The sequence below is a fragment of the Trypanosoma theileri genome (assembly GCF_002087225.1).
Source record: "Trypanosoma theileri isolate Edinburgh chromosome Unknown TM35_Tth_16_V1, whole genome shotgun sequence".
NCBI lineage: Eukaryota > Euglenozoa > Kinetoplastea > Trypanosomatida > Trypanosomatidae > Trypanosoma > Trypanosoma theileri.
The window spans coordinates 171,744-197,442 of record NW_021639858.1 but is presented as its reverse complement, the minus strand read 5'-3'; the positions used below and the strand labels follow the sequence as shown (position 1 = coordinate 197,442).

The 25,699-nt window shown below is 40.6% G+C and overlaps 9 protein-coding genes across 9 annotated transcripts; all 9 read left to right on the top strand.

The window, feature by feature from the left end:
- Positions 1–23: 23 nt before the first annotated feature.
- TM35_000161710 (putative helicase ARIP4) lies at positions 24–2,408 on the top strand (the record flags this gene model as incomplete). The annotated part of the gene is made up of 1 exon (XM_029026043.1): positions 24–2,408. One exon carries the CDS (start codon positions 24–26, stop codon positions 2,406–2,408), a length of 2,385 nt encoding a protein of 794 aa, XP_028882599.1.
- Positions 2,409–3,858: 1,450 nt separating this feature from the next.
- On the top strand, positions 3,859–4,293 carry TM35_000161700 (uncharacterized protein; the record flags this gene model as incomplete). The annotated part of the gene is made up of 1 exon (XM_029026042.1): positions 3,859–4,293. One exon carries the CDS (start codon positions 3,859–3,861, stop codon positions 4,291–4,293), a length of 435 nt encoding a protein of 144 aa, XP_028882598.1.
- A 467-nt stretch (positions 4,294–4,760) lies between these two features.
- Positions 4,761–7,751, top strand: TM35_000161690 (uncharacterized protein; the record flags this gene model as incomplete). Its single annotated transcript, XM_029026041.1, has 1 exon — positions 4,761–7,751. The coding sequence occupies one exon, from the start codon at positions 4,761–4,763 to the stop codon at positions 7,749–7,751; it is 2,991 nt and encodes a 996-aa protein (XP_028882597.1).
- A 613-nt stretch (positions 7,752–8,364) lies between these two features.
- On the top strand, positions 8,365–9,606 carry TM35_000161680 (putative serine incorporator; the record flags this gene model as incomplete). The annotated part of the gene is made up of 1 exon (XM_029026040.1): positions 8,365–9,606. The coding sequence occupies one exon, from the start codon at positions 8,365–8,367 to the stop codon at positions 9,604–9,606; it is 1,242 nt and encodes a 413-aa protein (XP_028882596.1).
- A 781-nt stretch (positions 9,607–10,387) lies between these two features.
- TM35_000161670 (uncharacterized protein) lies at positions 10,388–11,767 on the top strand (the record flags this gene model as incomplete). Its single annotated transcript, XM_029026039.1, has 1 exon — positions 10,388–11,767. One exon carries the CDS (start codon positions 10,388–10,390, stop codon positions 11,765–11,767), a length of 1,380 nt encoding a protein of 459 aa, XP_028882595.1.
- Positions 11,768–14,386: 2,619 nt separating this feature from the next.
- On the top strand, positions 14,387–18,325 carry TM35_000161660 (uncharacterized protein; the record flags this gene model as incomplete). Its single annotated transcript, XM_029026038.1, has 1 exon — positions 14,387–18,325. One exon carries the CDS (start codon positions 14,387–14,389, stop codon positions 18,323–18,325), a length of 3,939 nt encoding a protein of 1,312 aa, XP_028882594.1.
- A 1,408-nt stretch (positions 18,326–19,733) lies between these two features.
- On the top strand, positions 19,734–20,987 carry TM35_000161650 (uncharacterized protein; the record flags this gene model as incomplete). Its single annotated transcript, XM_029026037.1, has 1 exon — positions 19,734–20,987. The coding sequence occupies one exon, from the start codon at positions 19,734–19,736 to the stop codon at positions 20,985–20,987; it is 1,254 nt and encodes a 417-aa protein (XP_028882593.1).
- A 738-nt stretch (positions 20,988–21,725) lies between these two features.
- On the top strand, positions 21,726–22,895 carry TM35_000161640 (uncharacterized protein; the record flags this gene model as incomplete). The annotated part of the gene is made up of 1 exon (XM_029026036.1): positions 21,726–22,895. The coding sequence occupies one exon, from the start codon at positions 21,726–21,728 to the stop codon at positions 22,893–22,895; it is 1,170 nt and encodes a 389-aa protein (XP_028882592.1).
- A 276-nt stretch (positions 22,896–23,171) lies between these two features.
- On the top strand, positions 23,172–25,391 carry TM35_000161630 (uncharacterized protein; the record flags this gene model as incomplete). The annotated part of the gene is made up of 1 exon (XM_029026035.1): positions 23,172–25,391. One exon carries the CDS (start codon positions 23,172–23,174, stop codon positions 25,389–25,391), a length of 2,220 nt encoding a protein of 739 aa, XP_028882591.1.
- Positions 25,392–25,699: the final 308 nt, after the last annotated feature.

The following is a 25,699-nucleotide window of genomic DNA, read 5'->3' as shown; positions in this document are numbered from 1 at the left end:
AAAAAAAAAAAAAAGAAGAATTGATGGAAGTTGCAATAGTTGGTGTGTACAATTTAAGTCGATTATCAGCTTTTGGTGGGATTACTGCAGTCCCAGGTCGCTCTTCAGCTGCTTTTATAAAAGAAACGGAAGTCATGCCATCTTATGTGCGACATGCATCAGTAGATAAACACAAACGTTGTCGTCTAATTGCACGTTTCTTTTGTAGAAAAGATGGAACAATAGTTGCGTCAGGAAATAAGGGAAAAGAAAGTAACCGACCATCTTCTCTTCCTGCTTTCTTGATTATACCATTAGGACGTGATCCTTTGGGAGGAAATAGTGGTGTGATAGCATACAAGGTTGCCGCACAAGGTTCATTACTTTCTCGTCGGCACTGTGTATTGCAGCTTTCCAGTAGTAACGCATTACATATTCCACACACTTCACATGAATGGTGTGCTCTTACTGTACGTGATTGTGGTAGTTTAAATGGAACATTTGTAAACGGCCGTCGTTTAGCCTCTGGTGCTGTATCCACACCAGTTATATTTGATCCCTGTGATATTAATGCAGGGAATGAACCATTGTTGACACTAGAGCTCGGCGCTGGAGCAAAGTTAATCGCTGGTGATTCACTTTCTAGTAGTCAGGTGCAATTGCGATTTCACGTATTTGTACGATGTCTCTTTGTGCGAGAAGAGGCTGGGTGGATTCAACGTCGTTTGGAGGGTTCTTGTGTTAATATGGCTAGTGAATATGTGACCTCTGTATGCACAAAAGACATCCACTGGGATGTGAAAAGAGACGAAAGGTTAAGAAAAGACGAAAATTCATTAGAACAAGGTCTTGTATTGAAGAATGAATTGGATTCTACCTCTAATAGAAATAACAGTGACATTATGAGTTCTGTCTATCCAAGAGAAGTTTCTTCAAATGATTCGCAACACTCTATTCGGAAAGAATACAATAATGACAAGAAGAGCGAGATTTCACCCTTTTCCATCTCTCTCATTTATGGTAGTGAGAGTGGTAAAAAAGAAAATCAAACTCTTACCTCACCACCCAGGGGTTTTACGAACACACACGTAACACCTGACCCTCTTACTACATCAAATGACTCTAAACATATAGAAGAAGAAAAAGAAGAAGAAGAAAAAGAAAAAAGTCATGTGATTATCAAAAACAAAGATCCAGTGGTTGTTGTACCGGAAAGTGATATGGGAAACAACACACATGAACTAATGCCTCGTGTAAATATAGAGAAACCTGAAGGTAATTTAAGTATTTCCAATTACAGTGTATCAGAAAAGATTCCTATCCAGGAGCAACAAGATAATCCAATAGAAGAAACAGTACTGAATCTTTCTCCAGTGTTGGTAAAGAAGAAAAAGGTACTAACAGAATCACCGGATATGCATGATTCTCTGAGTAATCGTTATACAAGAGGAAATCTTGCTCCTTCAGCAGTTATGGTCTCAGAGTTTTCCGCAGGTGAAACACTACCTCCTCATAATTTACAGTCACTAGTCGATTTTAAAGCTATGGGAAATAATATAGTACCACTTCAAGGGGTAAAAAATATATCAGAGGCTATTGAAAAGAAAGCATCAACTGCTCAGGAATACTTACCACATAATAATTGTCGTCCAGAGAGCGAAAGTTTATCACTTCCGACTTCTCAGGACGATAGAGTTATTGCTCTTCCTCGACACTGTGTTGTTAAGCAGGAAATGTCGCCTGAAGATGAGAATTGTGTTACCGTAAATAACTCACCACCATCTGTAGATTCTCAGGTATCTAACGTTGCAGCGGTAAGTAATATGATACCTTCACTACGAACGCCAACGAAATGTTTGAAGAAGCGAAAACGTGCGAATGACGTCAAGGAAACGTTAAAATGTTTTATGACAGAAATTTGTGAAGTTCCCACGAAGAGTTTTTCTTCTAAACCGAGTAAGGCAGCAGCAGTAGAAGTAGTAGTATCTGCTGCTGCTGCTGCTGTGTTGCGGAGTGGACTAGAACTTGGATCCTTAGCGGTTTGTAATTCTGAGAGACTATCTCTTATTAACACATCTGGGGAAGTGAATGTGAAGGGTGATCATTTATTGAGAAGAGAGAATCTTTCTTCTGTAGGAGATTCTGAAAATTGTATTACTACTAATAGTACTAATTCGCAAGTTGTTGTACATGAATCAAAATCCACTGATGCTGAACTGGAAGGAAAGAAGAATGTGAGTTCCACGAGTATACTTAATAAACAACCAAATAATATAGTCGTTTCTCATCCAGTAAGTTGTAATAATGCGAAAAAGGTATCTCGATTGAAAGTAGCAGAAAAGAGACGTAATCGATTAGCTTGTGTGTTATCTGCTATTGACCGATATGGTGATAATCTGGAGTACAAAAACGAAAAAGAAGATAAATGAGAGGAAGAATATATATATATATATATATATATCATCTCATCTCTTCTGAAGGTAATATACCATGTTGTGTTCATTACTCTTCTTGTGTAATTGACGTCGAAGAATTTTAATCCATTCCATAAATTGGTATTTGTATACCATCTCCCACGAGGACTCAGTCTTCTTCTGAGAGAAAAACGATTGGATGAATTACGTTTTATCAGGTTACATTTTCTTTCTGAAACACGCATTTTTTGTTTAATAACGGGGAAAAGAGTCTGTTATGAGTAAAGTAAAGGGGAGATATTGCTTTCTGTAGTAGAGAAAGAGAGAGTGAGAGAGAGATTTCTCTTTATTCAGAAAGGGGAGAATACTCTGATGCACGGATGTGCTTATCGCCTCTGTAATGAAACTTGGAAATTATTTTTATAACAATTGCCTTTATATATATATATATATATATATATTATTTGGTTGAAGGTCCTTCTAAAGCAATGGAGAAACTTCGTGAATGGATTGGACTTTGTACTCATCTATAGTGTTTTGACACTCTTAGAGTGGGGAAGAGGCATGTGTGACATTTCAAATAGCTGGGGGTTACTATAAACATTCTTTTTATATCCTTTCAGTCTGGCAGTTACATACTGGATTTTTTCAAATTGTAATCGTTTGATCTTTTTTTTTCATTTATGTGTGTATGTGTATGGTACTGTTTCCCCATCCATCGTTTGACGTGGAAGATTGGAAGAAAAAAGGCGCACCGTGTGTGTGTTGTTTTGGTTTTAACTTGTGTAACTGCAGTGCGAATCCTCCATTCAGGAAGAGAGTGTACTTGAACCAGATTCCTCTTTGGTCATCCACTTGAGGTTACCACTATGCAGCTGGAGGGTTCTCAGAATCCAGTCGGGGGCGCAGTAAGTATGGCGAACAAATTGAATGCGTGAACATCACTACTGTTGCATTGGAGAAGTTGAATAAGAAGAATAATGATGATTCTGTCATTTTGTTTATGTTGTAGAACCTGTCCATAGATAATTACAGCGACCATCTAGTTTGACTACTAAGTGATTGCAGTCATATCTTATGGCATCACTTATTTTAAGGGGGGAATTCTTTCTATTTTCTCCTTTTTTTTTTATTTTTCGTTATATTTGCCATTATTTCTGTCATAGTGTACTCTGCCTGAAATTTGGTGTTTGTGGCAACCAGTTTATTTATTTACTACTTTTTATTGTCTTGCTTTTTGTGTTTTTTCCAAACCCGCTATATATATATATATATATATATCTGTTTTTTGTTTCTTTTTATTTTCTTGCTTTTATTTCTCTTTGCTTGCGTACCACCCTATACGCTCTCTCTCTCTTTTTACCTATATATATTAGAGAGAGAGAGAGAGAGAGAGAAGGAGAGATCTCTATAAGTATATAGAGGCGTATATACATACTAGACTAGTAGGTCCTGTGGAGGTTGGATGAGCCTTGAGGACCGCGGCGCCGTTGTCGTGTGGGAAGGCGAGTGGCCGTCGCTCCGCCGGAGAGTCGCCGCCATCCGCCGCGCCGCGTGGGTGCCCGCCGCCGCCCTCGCCGGTTTCTTCGACGTGGCCGGCCACATCGCCACTGCGAAGATTTACACCGCGCGGGCCGACCGCTTCGTCACGGAGCAGACGGCCATCGCCAGCGAACAGCTCCGCACCCGCCGGTGGATCCTCCCCGCCGCCGGCATCTCTTCACTGAGTGTCTTCGTCGTGGTGAAGAGCGCACCGTGGGGGACATATAAGGCGCTTCGCAACGGAACCGCCACCGCTCTGCTACTCACTTGCTTCCTTTTTCCTCGTGAAATTATCACGGCAATTGACGAACGGCTGCCATTTAGTACAAGAAATGTAAAAGGAAATGGGGAGGAATGAGAATTGATCAGTATCCATGTTTTTTTTTTTTTTTTCATTTTTTTTTTTTTCTTTTCTGTGAGTAGTGTACCTGAGGTAAAAATGATGTTCGACTCCTTGATGATGATGATGATGTCTTTGTGTTGCTGGTGGTCATTCTCTTCGTGGTTTCTGTTATTATTACTAGCGGTGCTCTTTATACGGACTGCATTGTCTAGTTTGAGCTGAATAGGAGATCACTAAAGAGAGGTTAAGAAAAACAAAACAAAAAAAAGAGATAGATACAGATGAATACCAAATTCAAATCGAAAAGAAATGATATTGTCGTATTATTCTTTTATTTGAAATTTTTTTTCTTCTCTTTTTTCCGTATCTCTTCACTCTTTGAAGAGACCTAGGGGGTGGGTGAGAAAGCAATAGCAGGAAGAAGTACACAAGGAAAAAAAAGAAAAGAAAGAAAAAAAAAAAGGTTAATTATCTATACAAGGATGAGTTTGGTAGAAGATGTACTGCAAAAAGTGCGAGTGCACGTGGCCCAACGTCGTATGCGTCTTGATGATTTTTTCACAGACTTTGACAGTCTACGGTCTGGTCGCATCACAGCAGAACAGTTTCGTCGTGCCCTCGCAGTAAATGATATTAAACTCACAGAAACTGAATTTGAGGCTCTTAAAAATGCATTTGCTGCTCCTGAGGGACGCCATACAGCTAGTACCACTAATAGCCCACGTGGAACTACAATGGATGTACGCTACATGGATTTCTTGCATGCTCTTCGTGCAGAAGATCCTCCGGCGGAGTTGTTGACCACACTGGGACGCAAAGCAAAAACGCTTTCAGAGGAAGAAGAACAAAAACTGGATGCTGCGATGCATTTTCTGCGACAAATTATGCAAGTGCGTGGTCTGCCTGTTCGAAAGGCATTTGAAGACTTTGATACTTTTCGCAGCGGTAAAGTGACAATCTCACGCTTCCGCCGTTGTCTCCCATTTGATGCTGTGCGGGAAGATATACTGCAACTCATTCTTAAGAAGTACGGAGATGGGAACGGGGATGTATTGTACTCCGCCTGGTGCAGAGATCTTGAGAATGTAGATAACAGCAACAACAATAATAATACTACCACTATTACTACTACTAACGTCGTCAATGCCAACGCCACCGAGTTGCAGTCCACAACATTTAATTCAGCGCGGGGAACAGGAGGGAAACTTACGTTGGATGAACTTTTACGGGTGTTGCGAGAGCAATTCGCAATGTATCGCCTTCGCTGTGATGATTATTTGCGGGACTTTGATAATTTCAGAACAGGTTTCGTAACAGCCCCTCAGTTTGAGTCAGCTCTAGGAAGGGTGCAATTTGTGAACTTTCAACTTACATCAGAACATATTGAAACACTGATACGGGCCTACACAGAGGGTATATGGGATGATACCGGTTGTGGTACAAATGATGAAGTTTTCCCACGAGTGAATTATGTTCAGTTTCTTGCTGATACTAATCCACGTCGTGATGATACCACAGAGGGAGAAACTAATTACTATGAAACAACCAGAACTCCTGGACAATTTCTTGGAGATACTGCTAGTGCAGAACACCAACGTGCAGAAGAAGTGTTAAAGAAGGTACGACTTATTATTAGTTCAAACCGTATTAATTTGGTCCCTACATTACATGATTTTGATCGTGTTCGTAAAGGTATTTATGAACATCGTACATGTACCAAGTCACGTTTTGAACGTTCATTAGCCACTAACAAGATTTTTTTAAAACCTGAAGAAATTGCACTTCTTGTTAAACGGTATGTTATCCGAAATGCAGAAGGAGGTCCCAGTGATGAAGTGAACTACTACCAATTTGTGATGGATGTTGATCAAGTACAGAAGCCTGAATTAAACCCAGCCCGTTTAATGCGATCTATGGCAATGTCAAATCTTCAGCAACATATACAAGATACACAACTTCAACCTGCTGAAACAGTTTCTGATGTACTTTCTAAAATAGCTGCACAAGCAGAAGAAAGACACCTCCGTGTTAATGAATTCTTTCTTGATTTTGATCCATTGCGTAGTGGTGTAGTGCAAACTGAAAAATTTGCCGTTGCCCTTGGTATCGCTGGAGTTGAATTACAGGCACAAGAACTTAAATTGCTTCAGGAGGCATACAAATCAATCAGAGTATCTGATCACATTGATGTTAACCAATTTGTTGCAGACCTTGGAGAGATTGCACCAATGGCAGTACCCTCTGTTACAACAAAATTTAATTTGTCAGTATCAGAAAACACGAATGGTGTTTCAGGAGTATCAAAAATAACAACCTCAAAAGATACTGTCAAAAGTTATGAAGACAACTTTACTGAAGCAGAGCGTGAACAATTGCATCGACTCCTTGCCAGACTTTCACATTATGTTATTGCTCAACACGCGTTGTTAACTCCCTTCTTTGCAGACTTTGACCGTTTTCATCTTGGTAAAATAACAAAGACCAACTTTATGCAAGCCCTTGCACGTCATCGTTTTATACTGTCACCAGAAGAAACTAAACTTCTTACACGCTACTATGCAGTACCTCATGACACGGAACGAATTGACTACACACGTTTCGTTCGTGATGTTGGATTCAATGAATCGGCGGTAGGAATTTCAAAGGATGCCAATGTCACTATGCCCTCTGTTTCGGGTACTGTACAACAAACGATGATGTCAACAACAGGAGGAAGTGGTACTTTCACACAGCAGGGAACGTTGGATGAAAACCTTGTAGAACAAGTTCTAAAGAAGATTTGTTGTTTTTTGCAAGAACGTAATGCACGACTTTCAGAATTTTTTCCTGATGGTGACGAATTACGTCATCGTCATGTGACGAACACTCGATTTCGACACTGTTTATCCATTCTTGGACTTGATCTTACAGAGGAGGAGTTACGTGCCCTTGAGTTAGCCTTTGCTCAGGGAGATTTGGATGGTTACGTTGATTATCCAGCGTTTGTGTCTGTTGTAACAGAGAAACTCAGAGCAGGTGAAGGTATAATGGCAGTGACGCAACGTAGACGTGGATCATTCAAAGGAGCTGCTACTGCAACCGCAAATGTGACGGGAGCAACTACTAATACTAATGCTACTAATACTACTTCTAAGGTTCCTGATGCAGTGGGACAGTATACGCTCAGTAACACACAGTCTAGTGGCATGAAGGGAATGGATGCTACTCAGGAAGAGTTGTATGCATCGGCGATAGATAAAGTACGCCGTACACTTGCTGCGCGCCGCACCGGATCTCTTGCCGCTTTCAGACAGTACGACCGTGCACGCAAGGGGTTTGTAAAGGAGGGTCAATTCTTCGCAACGCTGATGTCCCTCGGTGTGCAACTGAGTCCAATGCAGTCAGACGCACTACGCAAGGTGCATAGTATAGGCGGAGGAGAAATGGGGTACACAAAGTTCTCCCTTGCTACGGACGATCCGCGGTTCACGTAGAGGCGCGCAACAATTACAAGTGTAAACGATGGAAATGGAGAAATGTGGTGTAAAGAAAACAAAAAAAAAGTAAAAATAAAAAAAAAAGAAGCTACAAGAGAACAAAAAAAAAAAAAAAAAAATCAAATCCAGAAGGAAATAATAGATAGAAATTGGTGTTGTGTGATATGTACAGGATGGTTTATTGCATTTTTTTTTTTTTTTTTTGTTTTTTCTTTTCGTATCATTCTTCTTGTTTGGTAAAGAGTGGCACGCGCAATGTACAATGATGGTACATGGATGTATGCAGCAGTGGAGCCTTAACTAAAAAGAGGAACATGCACATTTTTTTTTTTGTTGTTGTTGTTGTTTGTTTGTTCTGAATTGTCATGGTAAGAGGATTTCTGAGTATTCATACTCTTTGTTTATTTTTTTGTTTTTATTTCTTCTTTCCTTGTTTTCTTCATTTATTTTTTTTTTTTTTTTGTTTTTGTTTTCATTCTGTGAACGGGTGTTTCCATCTTGTTTTAGTGAAGAAATTGATCAGGTAGATATAAGCGAAAAAAAAAAAAACAAAAAAAATTGAAAGGTAGAGGAATAAAAGGAATATTTTTGACTGCATCACGGAAGTCCCATGGCATACGAAGACGGTATGAGTTCCTCTAAGCGCAACTCGGTCTTTGCGCCTGGTGTGCTGGTCCGATTACAGTATGCCTGTTATCTCTTTGTTGGCCTTGTTGTTACGATGCTTTTGCGAGGCTCTCTCCAGGGAGTATTCAGTCGCGTTTCTATTCTTGAGAAAGGTTGCGAATACGCTGCTAGTGGTGACACTAATTATTGTACAGGGGAAGTTCTTGTCTACCGTGTTAGCTTTGCGTTAATGCTTTTTTTCCTACTCCACTGGTTATCTGTTTCTGATCTGACGTGTTGTATCGAGAGCGAAGCAAGAGCTGAGTTCCAAAAGCGTTTCTTTTTTGCCAAAAGTATTATTCTTGTACTATTGTTTATTATAACCTTTTGGATTCCGAACAGCTTCTTCAGCGTGTATGCATATGTATGTATGTTTGCGTCTGCTATATTTCTACTGGTAAATGTCGTCTTTTTGGTAGATTTTAGCTACCAGTGGAGTGATGATTGGGGACAACGGGCTGAGCATTCAGGGAAGTGGATGTGGTATCTTTTAGCTATTGCTCTTCTCAGTTACTTGGGCGGAATCGCTATGAGCGTTGTTTCCTTTGTGATGTATGTCCCTCACTCGGATTGTAACTACAATGCCTTTGCCCTGAGCAGTGTGCTGGTGAGTGGTCTTGTGTACACGGTGCTGTCTGTGTGGGTGCCGCACGGCTCTGTTGTGCCGAGCGGGATTGTGTTTCTCTACACGAGCAGCATGATGTTCGTGACGCTGCGGACCGACACGAACCCGCACTGCAACCGCCTCGCGCAGACGCCCGGCCGCCCCGCCCCCATTCTGCAGATGATCCTCGCGAGTGTCGTGAGCGGCGCCGCGCTCGGGTACTCCGTCGTGTCCGCCGGGGGCAACCGCGACGCCCTCCGCCTCGGCCGCAGCCACGAAGATGGCGACGGCAGTGTCAGCGACCACGAGGACGAGGAGGACCCGGACGAGAGCGGCCATCTCGGGCGATATATGTTCCTTCACGCCACCATGATGCTCGGCAGCATGTATCTCGCCATGCTGGCAACAGGCTGGCATGTCAGCGGCGCAGGCACAGACACGATGCTCGGCAGCATCAATGTAGCATTCTGGGTGCGTAGCACCACCGTGTGGATGGCAGTCCTGCTGTACATATGGTCTCTCCTTGCACCGTACTACTGCTGCAGGGACAGGGACTTTGGCTTCGCCGTGGATGACTGGTAACCGTCAAGAGAGAAAAAAAAATATCTCTAGGAAGTAGAAAGAAAGAAGACAAAAGAAATAAAAAAAAAAAAACAGACACAAAAAAAGGAAGAGACTAGAACAAGAAAGAGGGAAAGAAAGAATTCGAGAAGAGAAGATATATATATATATATATATATATATATATATATATATGCAGGAAAAAAACCTGCAATGATGTGCATAACATGTGCTTATTTTCTGAAAGGGGTGTGTAGTGGTTATAGTGAAAGCGATGTGGTTCCTGTCGCACATGCATTTATTGTACATCCATTTATACATACAGAGGCACGTACAATAATGTTGCAGTTATGTTGTGTTTCTCTATATGTTATATATGTGTAGTGCCAATGGTGCCACTTTGTTCCTATTTGTCATTAGTTATAAAAGTCATATTTTGTATACCTGCATTTGACTAACCCTTCACAGATACACACTTACATACGTAGACCTTGTTCTTTTAAACATGTGTGTAATTTTCTTTTTATGATTATTACTATTATTATTATTATTATTATTATTATTATTATATTTACTTTTTCATTCATTTCTGACGTATTGAAGAAAGGAAGCTCTCTCTTCTTAAGAAGCCACAGCTACGCTTTTAAGAACAAAAAAAAAAAAAAAAACACTAAGCAACCAAAGTTGAACGTAGGAGGAACAAAAAGGAAACGGTAAGCCTTGAAGATCGAAATAAAAGAAAACAAACAAAGAAAGACGAACAAAGAAAAGAATTAAAGAAGCGAAAACAGGACTACCAAAAATGCCTCCACGCACAGCGACGTCAAATCATCAGGGTGGCAGCAGCAATGCCAACGCCAGCGGCAGTAACAAGCCGGTCCCCAAGGGCACCCGACAACGCCGGGAAGAGCCCAAGGCAGAGGAGCCCGCCTCCCCCGCAGGACCAACCATAAAGGCGCAGATCACAAACGCCGCGAAGGCCTCGTCAGGTAAGAGTTTCCTCGATGCTCTCCGTTCGGGTACCGCCAAACGTCAGGCTGCCGAAGCCCCCGCCGCTGTAGAACTGCCGGTAGCGCAGCCCGCAGTGGTTGCCTCTGAGCCTGAGGCACCTGTTGTTGTTGTTGAGGAAACCGTCGTAGAAACTGTAGTTGCAGAGGTGGAAGCCGTTGTCCCCGTTGAGGAAACGGTGCCCCAGCCACAAGAGATCCATGAGGAACAGACACCCGTGGTAGAGGAGAAGCAGCCGACGCCGATGCCGACGCCACCTCCACAACCGCAGCACCCTGTTACTTTCCCTGAAACGGATGCACACTTTAGTTGGGCCAACGATGATGACTACTGCTTTGTAAATCATATCGCTCCTGCACCACAGCAAGCAGAACCGGCACAACCGGAAGCCCCATCCAACCTCGTTCAGTACCCTCAGGATGTTGTTGACGCGCAGCAAAAGGGACCGCATACCACTTTTAAAGCTCCAGCAGACCATCAGAGTATGGTAAGTGCTATGGCTGACTTAGAGAAGGAACGCCGCCACTTAGACGATACCCGTCGTAACTATGATGAGTACTGCAAGCAGCGTGATATTGAATTTAATGAGAAGCATGCACGACTCGTCGCTCTTGAGCGACAACTGAAGGATCAGAGTGAAAGCCTCCAACAGCAGCGCAACAAACTCGAAGAACAACGTCAGCAGTTGCAGCAACAGCAACAACAACAGCAGCAACAGCAACACCAGCAATCCCCATCACGCACCACACCTGCAGCTCCTCCCGTTACTTCTCAGCATGGCACACAACCTACACCAGGTTACACATACTCCCCTGCGATGCAGGACAATATGCAGTGGGCTCCCCCACCACGTCCCGATCATTGGTCCATTAACCATGGTATGGTGGCACCCCCATATGAGCAGAACAGATTCTACCCTAATATGCCATACCAGCAACCGCGCAACAAGCCTTTCGGTGCCCGAGGAGGCGAGGCTCCCCCACACATGGGACGTGGAAACCCGATGCGCTCAAATCCGCACGTGCAAAACAACTTCAACGGTCGTCCAATGAGCAGCAACAACAATGGCGCTGATGTTCGTGGACCTGCGCCCGATGGCAACCTCAATCCGATGTTCAACCAGCGTTCGCAGGTGGGGTACATGCCTACGAACAATTTCCACAACCAGTGGTGAGAAGCATCATCGGCGGTAGCACTAGGACAAAAAGAAACAAGCATGCTTTCTCTATCTGTCTGAGAGTGTTGTTGGCGTGAAGCTTGGTGGATTTCGGAGAGAGTAGCACACACAAAAAAAAAACAAAACAGGAAAAATGAAGCAAGAGCGAAGGAGTGAAGTAAGCGAACGAATGTGTGAAGGTCGCACACGCACGTACACACAAACAGGGAGAGGGGGAGAGAGACATGCGTATATATGCACTAAAAGAAAATGACAAAGAAAAACTTGCAAATACAGATGCGTAAAAGGAAAAAAAAAATGAATGAACAAAGCGTTTCCATACCAGTAACAACGGTCTAAGGCAATAGGAAGGTTAAAGAAGATGAATTACCGGACACAACGCTGAGAAAAATCTTTTGAAAGGGATTCTCGGGGACAACAAAATAGAAAAAAAAAAAAAAGAAATTCTTTTCTTAGTTTCTATTTCAGAAAGTGCCGATGTAGTTGTCCTAAGACTGGGTTGTTCTTAACAGCGGAAAGGGAATTGCAAGTTTCTTTCTTAAAATATATATATTTGTGTCCTCTCCCGTACTCTCTCACTCTCTCTCGATACATATATATATTCTCCCTTCTCCCCCCCCCCCCTCGTTGATAAAACAGGAAGGTTTGAGAAAGAGGGAGGGGAATGATGAGAGGAATATGATCGAAGGAGAAAGTGTTTGTCTATATGTGTAAAATGACCTGGGAAATGGCGTGTAATGAAAAAGGACTCAAACATGAAAAAAAAAGAAAAAAAAAAGAGGAGCCGGAAAAAAAAAAATGGACGAATAAGCTATAAAGAAAGAAATAAGAGGGAAACGAGAGGATAAACTCCATCCTTTTGGCGAAATGAATTTCTACAAAGACGTACAAGAAAAGGTAGAAGGAGAGAGCAAGACCAACATCCACAAAAAAAAAAAAAAGAAAAAAATCTGAGCAGCAGGCAGATTAATAAAAATGAAAATCTAAAGAACAAAGACAAGGAATGATTTCCAAGTCATTTTCTTTATTTTTTTTTTCTTAACTGTTTGTTTGTTTCTGTCGGGCCTTTGTGGTTGGGTGGGTGGATAGGCGTATACGTCTACGCGTATTACTCCTTTGGCACCTTTGTGGTAATTCATTTTGTTTTTATCCTCATTCATTTTTTTCCCTCCACCGATACACCCCTAATTCGAAACGCTACCGGGCTCCGACGTGAAGTATGCAAACAAAAAAAAAAAATGAAAAAGAAACAAGGTAAAGGAATAGGTGAAAAAAGATTAACTTAAGCAAATAAATAAAAGGAAATGAGGAAAGAAAAAAACGAGGAAACAACGAACTCCTGTGTTCGCACTGGATAATCAAGATTGAAAGGAAGGAGGCGATACACTGTGAAGGGCGAAGTCAATCGTAGCACTGAAGGTGTGCAACTCTTATAAAACCTTCTCACATTCTACCTCTTTTAATTATTTTGTTTTTCTCTTGCCTTTTCTTTCGCTTTTTTTTTTTTTCTCTCTCTCTCTTTCTCTCCCCCATTTCTTTTTTTCGTTTTTTTTTTTCTTTTACATGTCTTTTCCCCTTCTTTACGAAGTTATGAACAAATCAGTATCCTTCCCTGTCGCTATTGCTACTACTCTTGCTGCAGCTGCTGTTGTAGTCCTCTGAGTGCGTTTGCATATGTAATGTGGAGTTTTATATGGGACTGCTTCGAAAGAAAAAAAAAAAAAAAATAGCACAGACACTGAGATGTAGACAAGATTTTCAGGGAAGCTGATCGCACCAGTATAATCATAAATTCTACTAGCAGTATGGACAAACACCCTCCTCCTTTACCTTCGAGGGAAAGAAATGCCCGGATACACCCAAATGCACAAGCACAGAACGACTACAGCAGCAGTTGCACTTGCAGTAGGAGTAAGGACAGTTGAAGTGATCAGGTGAAGTGCGAGTAAATATATATGTTTTTTTCTTATTCTGTGAGGGTCTTGTTCTTTTTATTACACAATTGTTCTCTTTCTCTCTCTCTTTTTTTTTTTCTTCCTTCCGCTTTTTCTTTGGATTTTTTTCATGGTCGTGAAGGTTCGTTGTTGATACGGATAGGAAAGTAGGTTCTCTCTCTCTCCCTTGCAAGGAAATTATATATATATATATATATATATTATACATATATAATATAATCTGCAGAAACAGAGAGGAGATCTCAACTAGGAGTGTGAAACACAGGCAAACAAATAAACAACAAAAAAAATAAAGAAAAAAAAGGCAGACGGAAAGAACAAGAATATTTGGTGTTTAAGGAACGAACCAAGGTGGCAAGAAAAAAGGGTCTAGGCGCTTCAAATAATATATATTCGAGTAGAAAAAAAAAGGATACAATAAAGGAAAAAATAACTCAAGGCGTTGGACTGAGGAACCTGGTACACAGAGGACCTGATATACAATAATCCTTTCTGATTTTTGTTTTAATCTGCTTTGAGGAAGGCGTGTCTCTAGTGCTAAAGAAGGGACAGTTATAGTAGGAGTTGGAACAGGACCAGATATTTTAAATATATATATATATATATATATATATATATATATATTTATATATCAGTATAGGAGATCTGTATTCTCAACTTGATGGAGGGATCAAATCAGGGTGGGAAGCCATCCAAAGGGGCTGATTTCCCCACTCTCACAGTGTTGCAGGAGAGATTACCAGAACTATTCGCTGCATTTGAGAGAAAGAAGAAGGGTGCGAATGGTACCCGCAACAGTACTGACGATAACTGTATGGACCTAATTCATGATCGTGATGCTATGGCTTTGCTGCAACATCTGCGGGCCAGTGGATGTGGTGCCTCCCGTATTTGCGCAGATGTTGCTTCTGAGTCTTGTGGTAATTCTTCAGCCCCTGCTGCTACTTTGGTCTCTACACCTCCACTAGGCCCTGTAGAACGCATGCAGCAAAAAAGAGTCAACACGATGCCCACCAAGAAAAGGCGTAAGGACGGTGTGAGTCCGTTATCGACTGCAGGAACATCACCTTCTTCCTTTGCTATCCCTGCCTCTAGTGGAATGGATGATAACAGCGGCAGCACCATAGCCCCGCCTAGTCGTAATCGCAACGCTAAGTCAGTACTATCAGAATCACCACGCCGTTTACCTCGAGACGCTTTAGGTAGTGGCGGTAAAGTGGATGGACAGTTTACAGCTGATAATTCGGCCAGTGACTTTTCCAGTGGAATGGCAATTGTGCAGCTAATGCAACAATGCAGTGGTGGTGTTTGCCTTTCACTGGATCGTTCGGATGACGCTGCAGAGGAGACGGATGGTGCCAGTGGTGGTGCTTTATCAAATCCTTCGGTGACAAACTCTTCATCTTCACTAAATGGCGGTGTAACACTACCGATGGGTCCACTGTCAGAGCGCAGATTGCAGGCACAACTTGCCGCGGCGTTGTCTTGGGGATCGCCTGTAACAGGCATGGAAAGAGATGATGAGGATGAGGATGACTCTGGTAGGATGTCGCGAATGAGACGCTCATTGGCTGATGCCCCTTCAAATCTTGATGACCCGTTAATGATGATGGAACTGCTACGCTGTATAGACCCTCATGGGCATTGGGTATTACAAAAAGCAGATGCTGGTGGTGATGATGTTGGCAACGGTGAGAAACTCTATGGTGATGATAGTGACAATGGTGCCGTTGATGTTATTGAAGAAGATGAAGAGGATGAAGTTGATGTTCGGTCATTCTATGGTGAGGACCCTGATTATCTCAAGAAAATTAATAAAATGGATACACTAAGCCTTTCAACAATGCGAGAACTGGCAACGTGTTGGGGTATTCAGTTTGACGAAGATGAAGATGATGAAGTGTATCGTGGGAACATCACCGAACACTTTCGACTTCTTGCTGTCACAATCGTTTCGGTTCTCTCAGATCGTTTTGAAGCACAGACATCATCTACATCATCATCTCCAGGAGGAGGTGGTGGTGGGAACAACAATAATGGTAATGGTAATAAGAGACCACAAAATGGATCACTGGGCAGCTTCCCAACAGACGGTACTATGTCAGAGTTAGTAGCTCAGAGAGAAGATGAACGAGTTGAACGTGTGCGTAGGGTTTTACTATCATTAAGACATGATATTTTTAGGCTAAATTCTGATCATTTAAGGCACTTTGCCAATATATTTGGTTTTGTGGATCGAAGTTGTACCCCTGAGGAGATATTTATGGCTATCTCAGCACTTGGAGTATTAACATTCTTTCAGCCATTACCAACACCCCTTCTGGAAAAGGTCTGTCAAGAACTTTCAATTCCCACCAATGATAAAGCTACTGAATCTGTTGATCCTAATCAACTACCTCTATTACTGGCACAGAAAATCAGTCACTATTTTTATCCACTTAGGCAGTCTGTACCAAGCATAACAAAGTTTGAATTTATGCCAGAGATGCAAATTCATGAGCATGCTCCTGGACGCTACACGTGTACTATTGATCATGCAAACCTCATGAAGGTATTGACGTTGCAACGACTTATAAGTAATCGTTTTAGTTGCAACAAAATAAGGTGGCACGCGATTTTAACAGTGGTGAACGAACAGATAAGTTTCTGCGTTTGGCATCGACACAGTGAAGCTCTTCAAGTACATATGGTTATACGAACTCAAGATCCCAAGAAAAAGAGGAAAAGTAATAGCAATATTAATAATAATAATAATAATAATAATAATAAAGATTCTCCACAGATTCAAGAAATTTCCCTCAAAGAGACATCAGCTTTGTATTTGGAGCGTGAAATAGATGCTGCTCCAGGTGAACTTGTTGGTTTTGAAAACTTTGTCTCGTTACCGGATGCGTTACGCAGTTCTACAATGTCTCAGTTCGGTTACCGTCTGTACAATAGTGCTGAAGATCGTCTTGTATTTCAATACGCCATGGAATTGATGAATATTGATGGTAGTCCATTTATGGATAAGGGGAGAACACAGTCGAACAGCACTCATCAAAACGGAAAAACTACGTCTACAAAACGTGGTAGCAACCAGAATGGTGACCCTTCTAACGATAGTGAACGGGCTGCAGCATTGGAAGAGGAAAAACGTCAAAAAGAATGGGGAAAGGTCGTTTTTAAACTAGGAAAGAGTGAAACACAGGGACGTGAAATCATTGAGCAAGCTTGGAATAATTGTTTCCGACAATTGATGAATGAGCATAGTAAGGCGTATCAGAAGGCTGTACAAAAAAAGAAAGAACGTGAACGCAAGTTGCTTCTTGCAAAAGTTGGGCCTAACCCTGAATTACAAAGAGAATTAGATGTGCTAAACCAGACTGTTACCACTAATCGCGCTCAAGTTGCCAAATTAACAAAGGAAAAAGTAAAAGAGGAAGAAAACATTGAACGATTACAGGTACAAATTGAAGAAGGTAACCTCGAACTTGAACGATTAGAACAATTACTAAAGAGTAGAAATGAGGTACTTTCTAACGTTGAGGCAGAAACGGCTAACCATTTGGCTAAGGCTAAAGAACGTGAAGAAGCTAAACGACGAAAACAGGAATGGACACCAGCGTTAAGTATTCCAGAACTTTCTACTATGCGTCATGAGACATTAGCTATTAATGATTTACAATCTTTCTGGGCTCCTCCTTGTACAAATGGTATTAACTCACGCGATTTTGGGTCTGCAATAACCCCCACACGTTCTTCTCCGCAATGTTCACCACAAATCCTACCAACCGCTGCACCTGGGATGAGCCCTATGGCTCTTGCTACTACTGGTAGTAACGGCAGTGGACCCTCTATTCCGTTACCACGTTCTGCAGCAGTGAGCAATGGTGGAACTTTTTCATCATCGTTACTACCATCTTCTACGGATGGAGTAATCGGTGCTGATCTGACATCTTGGGCTCCGCTCACTGACTCGTCTGGTTTTACTGGTATTCGGGGAAATAATAACATGAACACTGTCGGTAGATATGATAGTCTATCTACAGCCTTTTCTACACAATTACCGTTATTGCAAACAGATTCGGCACATATTTCTGGTATGGATATCATGGGAGGAGGATCTTCTGTAGGACAGAGTTCTGGATTCACTGTAACTGCTCCATTTACTACCGCTAACGCGATAGCACGTTTCACATTGGATGCCAACGCTCGACCTTTTACTCCAACCTCAATGGTAGGAGGTCAAACCAGCAGCAGTACAGCTTCACACTCCAACTACACCGCTACTGCAGGAGTTGCCTCTGTTGTGCCGCGATCACCCGCCACCATCACATCCCCAATGGCAGGAATGTCTGGCCAGAGCCCTATCGTTGGCAGCGGTGTATTCCCTGAGAAGCCGCGATATACATCCGTCTCTACACCTGTTCCTGCTTCTACCACTACGGCTGCTTCTACTACTTCTGTTACCTCCTCACATGGGGTGTTCAGTACAGGTCCAATACAGAGTACTGCATCGCTCTTTGGTTTGCCTGGTCCCTCTAATGGTATGGGGACCACCCCACAGCAACTCGACAATGGTCTCTCCCTCAACTTCACAACAGCTCCATGGAATTAGGTTAAGGGTGGGCAAGCATTTATCTGTGTCTCTGTGAAGAGGATAGTAGCGAAGGGGAGGAAAAAAAATAAAAATAAAAAAAAAGAAACAGAGCTGAATAAATTCGATGAAGCAGTTTAAACCAAAAAAAAAAGAAAAGGAAGAAGAGCTGACATGTCAACAGTGATGGCGGCGGTGGTGGTGGTGGTGATGATGATTTTTTTTTTGTGTGTGTTCTTTTTTTTTTGTTTTTGTTTGTTTGTCTTGTGTGGTGTTAGGGTGTTGTGAGAAGATAGTGTGGTTGTTGTTGTTTGTGCGAGAAGTAGGAGTAAAGTATTACAAGAAAAAAAAACAAAAGAAAAAAAAGAAACGTAAGAAAATCAAAACAAATGGCATGAGATGCAAGCGAATAGTAAAGAGGAAAAGGGTGTGAATGGAGAAAAAAGAAGCGGGTCAAGGTTTTTATTCCTCGTGTGTGTGTGTGTGCAGTTGAAGATGAAACGAATGAATGGATGAGTTCAATAAAAAGAAAAAAAAAAAAATGCAAAAAAAAATAATAAATGAGTGAAGGAGAGAGAAATCAAAAAAGAAAAGAAAAAAAAAAACAGATACGACAAAAAGAAACAAAAAAAAAAGGGGGTAGAAAAATACCCAAGAGAAAAATGGAGATAGAAGGTTGTAAATCAATAGTAAGAGGATAAGGAGGGTATAACAACAGGGAATCATTGCTTTCCACTTTCCCTCCGTTTTTCTGGTTGTGTATTTTGTGTGAGGTGGACTGCGCAGGAAGTACTTTTTTCTTTTTTTTTTTTTGATTGCATCGCCATTAAAAAAAAAAAAAAAAAACCGAAGACGAAAAGTAAGAGATTGTGTGAATAGAGAGGAAGGCACAAGATGTCGAAAAAGAAAGAAGGTTCTGTATACACCTGCGCACACACACACACACAGAGAGAGAGGAGGTGGGGAGACATCAGGACATACTAGTACATCTATGTACCTGCTTCCTGATAGTGGTTATGTTCTCTCTTTCTCACCTCTTCTATTTTTTTTACTCTTTGATCACCGTTTGCCTTATTTCGCTGTAAAACTGATTACTCGACTGAATATTTTTTTTTTCTCTTCTTTGCTGTTCATCATACTAAGACGGCAGAGAATGAGAAGTACGGAAAGAATGATGGAAGTAAAAGGTTCAACTTTACTTCTGTCTATGTTGTTTCCGCTATTTGTCCTTTATTATTATTGTTATTATTATTATTATTCTTTTTCCTTTCATTTGGGTCCCCACATTTATTTTTCTCTATTTTTATCCCTTCTTTCTTCTTGTTTCTTTATTATTACCTTGTAGAAATTTGAAAGTAAAAGTTTAGTAGAAAAAAAAATATATATAGAAATTGTCTCGTGAGTTTTTTTTTTTTTTTCTTATTTGTTTATGAACCGCGTTGCTTTTTTTGCTCTGCACAATCTCGTGCATGTTGCCTTTTATATTCTACCGGCGACTATCTTCAATGTCTTCTTTCGTTGGCCCATCAGTGCACTCGAGTGGATAATTGGTGAGAAGGAAATGACACTCGCGCCACGCAAAGAGCGGCGCATTGTAATTATTAAGAATTGCAAAATACCAGCCGCGTCTGATTTCTTTGGACTGCCATCATGTTTGTACTATGAGGAGCCAATGTATATGGGATGGGTGCAGACAATATTGGCCTCCCCACGTCCATGGTTAAATGTTCCCTACATACGTGAGACACTACCAGCAGCGGATGGCAAATGTCTACTGCAGATGGATTGTTTATCCCCCACAAATGGGAAGGATGCGATTGGAAAGGCGCTTGTGTTAATTCTTCCAGGGGTTAATTCCTCATCTCAGGCTGTACATGTTCAACGATTGGCGATGCAGTTGAGTCAGAGTGGACATTATGTGGTTGTGTTAAACGCACGTGATAACAAAGAAGATATACCGCTGTATACACAATTACTCAGTGATGTGCAAACCGAAGATCTGCGATATGTTCTCAAGACTGTGTTAACACCAACACAACTGCAACAGCGAATGAAGACGACACATGTACGGCCTCTCATCGCTGTTGGATTCGCACTGGGTGGAGTTACTCTCTGCAAGTACATTGGAGAACAGGGAAAACGCAATGAAGGGACTTATTTAACTGCAGCCATCGCCATGTTGGTGCCGTTTGATAGTAACGCCGTGCATAGATATCTCCACCGCATACGCAAGCACCAGAACAGTGCCTGTGGAGATGAGCAAACACTAACCTATAAACAGAAACAAGTTGAGATTATGCCACAGGATGATAATAATAATAATAACAAGAGGAGAAGGTCTCACAATAATGACGATAATGATGAACACGCAAATGCGAGGTCCGCAAAATTGCCGGAGAAATTCCATCGTGCCGCAGACGTTTATAGTGCATTACATGCCGCTACTATTCCGGTGATGTGCGTCGCCACATCTAATGACCCGCTCTGCGGTGGACCACTACACACACGACGCTGGGAGGCTGTGGTGGATTCCAATGCGAATGTCGTGTATGTGGAAATGCCCACTGGTGGTCATCTTGCATTTATGGAAAACCCCATCGAAGAACTGCAGCAAAAGCCAAATGCGGGTGAACAACTTATTATGCGAAGTCTACAAGCGATTTGCTTAAAGAACCGACCTTAAATGTGTAGATAAACAAAAAGAGACAGATACAGACAGAGAGATATATATATATAGATGCATATGCACATATATTAATATCTTTTCTTTCCTGTTTTTTTTTTTTTTTTTTTTTTTTTGTTCTTCTTGTTTTTATCTACGTATATATATATGTGTGTATGTAAAAATGTGATCTGCATTTTTACTGCACGACCGAATCTTGTTATTTTATGTATTAATTGATTTACTTAGAAAAAAGTTAAAATGACTGCATCCTGGCTATATGTGTGTCCTCTATTTCTTTCTATTTTGTGTGTGTGGGGGATAGGGGTTTTTTTTTTTTCTCGTGATGACTATTATATCGATGTGCGTGTGTGTGTAGGTTGATAGTTTGTGTGCTCAGTATTAACTGCTCAGGGGATTTTTTTTTTTATTATTTATTTTCGACTTTTTTTTCTTTCTTTTTCTATGCATACGTCACGCAATGGGGTATGTGTGCAAGTGCCAGGACAGAAGAAAATGGGACAATTTTCGGATCACACTCCGTTAAAGCTAATTTCTCCTATTTCTTTATGGTTGTTCTTGTTAGTTGTCGTTTCTGTTTTGGTTTTCTTTTATTAACACTTCCCACTCTTCCCATATTTTTTTTTCTTTTCTCTTCATATATATTTATATTTATACCCCTTTACTCTTTTCTGTTATTATTATTTTTGGGTTGTCTAAAGTGGGCTTTACTGTGGCCTATATATCTATCAAGGGAGGATGCCGCGGAATCCTCTACTCGGCATTACGGTACCATCGTATAGTGATAAGGAGAGTAGAGAGAAGAATGATGATGAGAATGAAAATATAACGGAACTGCACAGTGTAGCCCACATCGTCTCTTTTAAACCACATGAAGAGAAACCACTATACTCTTCTTCTTCTTCTGATGTTGATGCTGTTGGAAATACAAATAACCATCCAACGCTTTGCGTAAACCGTGAGATGGAGGCCAAAACCGTACAATCCCCTATGGAGATAGAGAATGGGAAACCAACAAGAGAGGAAACCGTACGGATAGCCCACTTTACATCAGAGGAGATGTTGGATCTAAAGAAGAAGTTTCGCCTATTCCTACAAGATAACTTTGAAAAGGCCTACACATTAGCTCTACAACAGGCAAGAGAACGTCAATCTAGTGTCATTGATGGAAAAGTACTGGAACGTCTTCTTCTTTACCGTCAAGCACAAGAGCAAAGGCATAAAGTAGAGATGGAACAACAACAAAAACGATTATCCGCACAGTATGATGATGAGCACCGGTCTCAACGAAGGGCTGTATATCAACAACAAGTGAAAGTACTGCAGGCAAAGGAACGAGAACGACGAGTGGAATATCAACAACTCTTAGAAGAATATTACACCCATTGTGAAAGGGAACGTCAATTAAATGATTTCGTAACACTTCCCGTTTCTAATAATAATTTATCACCTCTGCTGTTAAGTAGTGGGGAGGAAATGGCGTTAAAGACATCTCCAGAGTGTATGACACGTAAACAAATACAACATCTTCGACATGTTTTGTATCGATTGCAAATGGAAGTAAAATCGGTGAGGGATGAAGTGCAGCGTTCTCTCTCTTGGCGCGAGATTAATGTTTCTAACGTAGCTGCACAAGTACAACAACAATATCAGGCGATTATATTGGAACAACAACAAGAAATGAATATGCTTCAGAAATGGCATGATAAGATGAAGCAATTGGAAAAGGAAGTGGAAGAGAGTATTACCATATTTAAAGAAGAACGCTATGAACTTCAGAAGCGTTTGGAAAGTAGAGAGAAACAACATATATTACCTTCCTTAAGTGACTATAAGCAAGGTGGAATGGAAACGAATGGGAAGGAGCGAGTCCTCTATCGAAAAGGTTTGTTTGATTTGATTTTATGACAGAGTTATTAATTCCTTTCTTTCTTTTTTGTATTATTATTATTATTTTCTAAACGTAAACTTTATTTGTATCATGCCTTTTATTAAGTTCCTTTTTTATTTTTTACTTTTTCAATCTACTCTTATTTATATGTGTTTGGTTCGTTTATGCCTATTTTTATTTATTTTTTTTTTTTTCTTCTTTGAGTCTATGCGCTATATTCTTCTTTATTTATTTATTTATCTATTTATTTGTCTACGTTATTATCATTTCAAAAAAAAAAAAAAACACTTAGAATGGCATATGAAATGATTCCCAAAATCATACCGTTAAGCCCAGCTATCATGCAGTTGCTGCAGGTGGATAAGAACACAGCATATGCTCTTCAACCCTGTTTCGCCACACGTCTGGAGGTTTACTCTCTCTCAACGCGTGAGGCTTCTCATAATAATAATAATAATAATAATAATAATAATAATAATAATGACAACAATGGTGGTTGGGTTTCTTGTGCTCTTCTGGTGGGTCAGCGCGGGCAGATCTATTTGTTTAGCACGGAAGACGGACGCATTATTAACGCCGCACGGCTTTCTTCCTCCTCTTCCTCTATTACTACTACTGATATTAATAACAATAATAATAATAATGATAATACTGATGTTACTATGGTTGGTACTGCGGTAGAAAACAAGGGTCCTTTGGTTGAAATTGTTATCCAATCTGAACCGGACACAAGAACTGGAACACAGGAAATGTATATTTGCTGTCGAAACCCATTACTTCTAACACACGTACATGAGTTTAGAGAGAGTAATAGTCACGATAAAAAGAGTCATGTAATAAATAGTAATAATAGTAGAGATGGATTAAGTGAATTTAGTCCCGGAACTTTTCCTCTATTCGCATACATATTGCGTTTTCATTGCCGAAATGCACCAGTAGCACTGCAAATGTTACGTATTATTACGATGTTTGTAGATCTAAAGAGTGGGAATCTTTCTCTGCAGAAATCAGAGAAACCGTTACCACAACAACTAGACGCCTCTGCCTTTGTTGATCCATTTAATTTTACTGGGCAAATACGAGAAGAACCACAACAAGGACGTCTTGGTAATCTTCGTGTAGTGGCGCCATTGAAACGACTTCTTATTTCTTCACGTCCACGTGATGTAATGTATATGCGTGATGTTGCCAAATATGAAAAGAGGAGATTGTTGAGTACTGGCGAGCGTATTATCATTCCTCCTTTGTTGAATCCCAACAGTCCTATAGGACCTATATCGATACCACAATTCAACACAGAGAAGGAAAAAGAGGGATATAATGAAATGAGTAATCTTCGAGAAGGAAAGAATAATGATAATAATAAGAAAAATGAAACAATAAAGGTAGAGAAGAAAGAGGAGAGAAATATAAAAAGTATACCGGTAGCATTAACTTCCACCTTGGCCCAGTTATATGAAGAGATGCCTCACTTTACATTTCCTTCTTTTGAAGATGTTCTGCAGACCTACAATATATCAGACTTTGAGTCCCAATATGCTCTTTTTCTCGTTCAACGGGGTATAGCTAACTTTATTGATAACACTGTGGATCGTCTACTCTTATCTTTACCAGATGTTATTTCTTCTTTTTCCTCTTCTACTACTGTACAGGATCGAATGATGGCACGGGAGATTGTTCGTGAAGAGTTACGACTTCACTTTGGTGTAACTTATCTTGAGTTGAATGAGGCGACGAAAAAACGTATTCTTTCTATTTCACCTGAACAATTGGCACTGGAGGAGGAACAAGTGGAACAGCAGAGAAGACAGGCAGCCGAACTGCAATCGCTGCTGCAAGAAAGTGAAGAAAAGCGACTGAAGATGTTTGAAGAGGAATCAAATGTGTACTTTACGGTAAATTATGAACTGAAGTCTCTCAAGACGGGAGATTCCCTCATGCCAGTGTGTGAAGAGGAGATGGGAGAGTGGCGAAGTGAATTATTACAAACAGCTGCTCATCTAGAGGCATTGGAAGTTAAAATACAACATATAAAGGATGGTATAAATGATGACAGTGATCTCTCCAAGGATGATAAGAGTAAACAAGAGAAGAAGAAAAAGGAAAAGAAAAAGAAAAAAAAGAACCATATCGATAACAATAACAATGATAGTGATAGTGATAATGATAATGGTGGTAGTGATAGAAGAGAATTCGCGTCTCTGCAAGATGAAGCAAGTTATCTGCTTTCTCAGATACAACACCAGCGGGATACACTCACACAGTTACAGAATCATATTAATGATAAAGACAATATTGTACAAAATGATATTCTGACTGGCAATAACGCATTGGGAGAAATGCACGGTGAGTATAATCGCATCATTGTAAAGCAGCAGGAAGATATTGAGAAGTTAAGGCGTGAACTGCAGAAGAGTGCGGCATCTTTTGGAATTAACGGCAGTTGGATAGCGGAGCAGAAATTACAGAGTAGCGTGGTGAGTGAGATACTCCATAACTCCTATGCCAAATGATTGTATGATGATAAAAAAAAAAATATATTCTCTTCTATTTATTATATTTATATTATATATATATATTTATATATATTTCCTTTTTTTTGGTTTGCTGTATTATATACTGCGCTGACTCTGCAGTTGTGTATATTTTTTGTATATTTTTTTTCTTTTTTGTGTAAACGAGGGTAATGGCTTAATATGCGTTGAAACACTTTACTCTTTAGAATGTTTGGAACTGGGAAAGACAAACCAATGTGGAGTGCTGATAAATGCGAACAAGAAATAAATAAATAAATAACAATTATTTTGGGGTCTAATAGCTT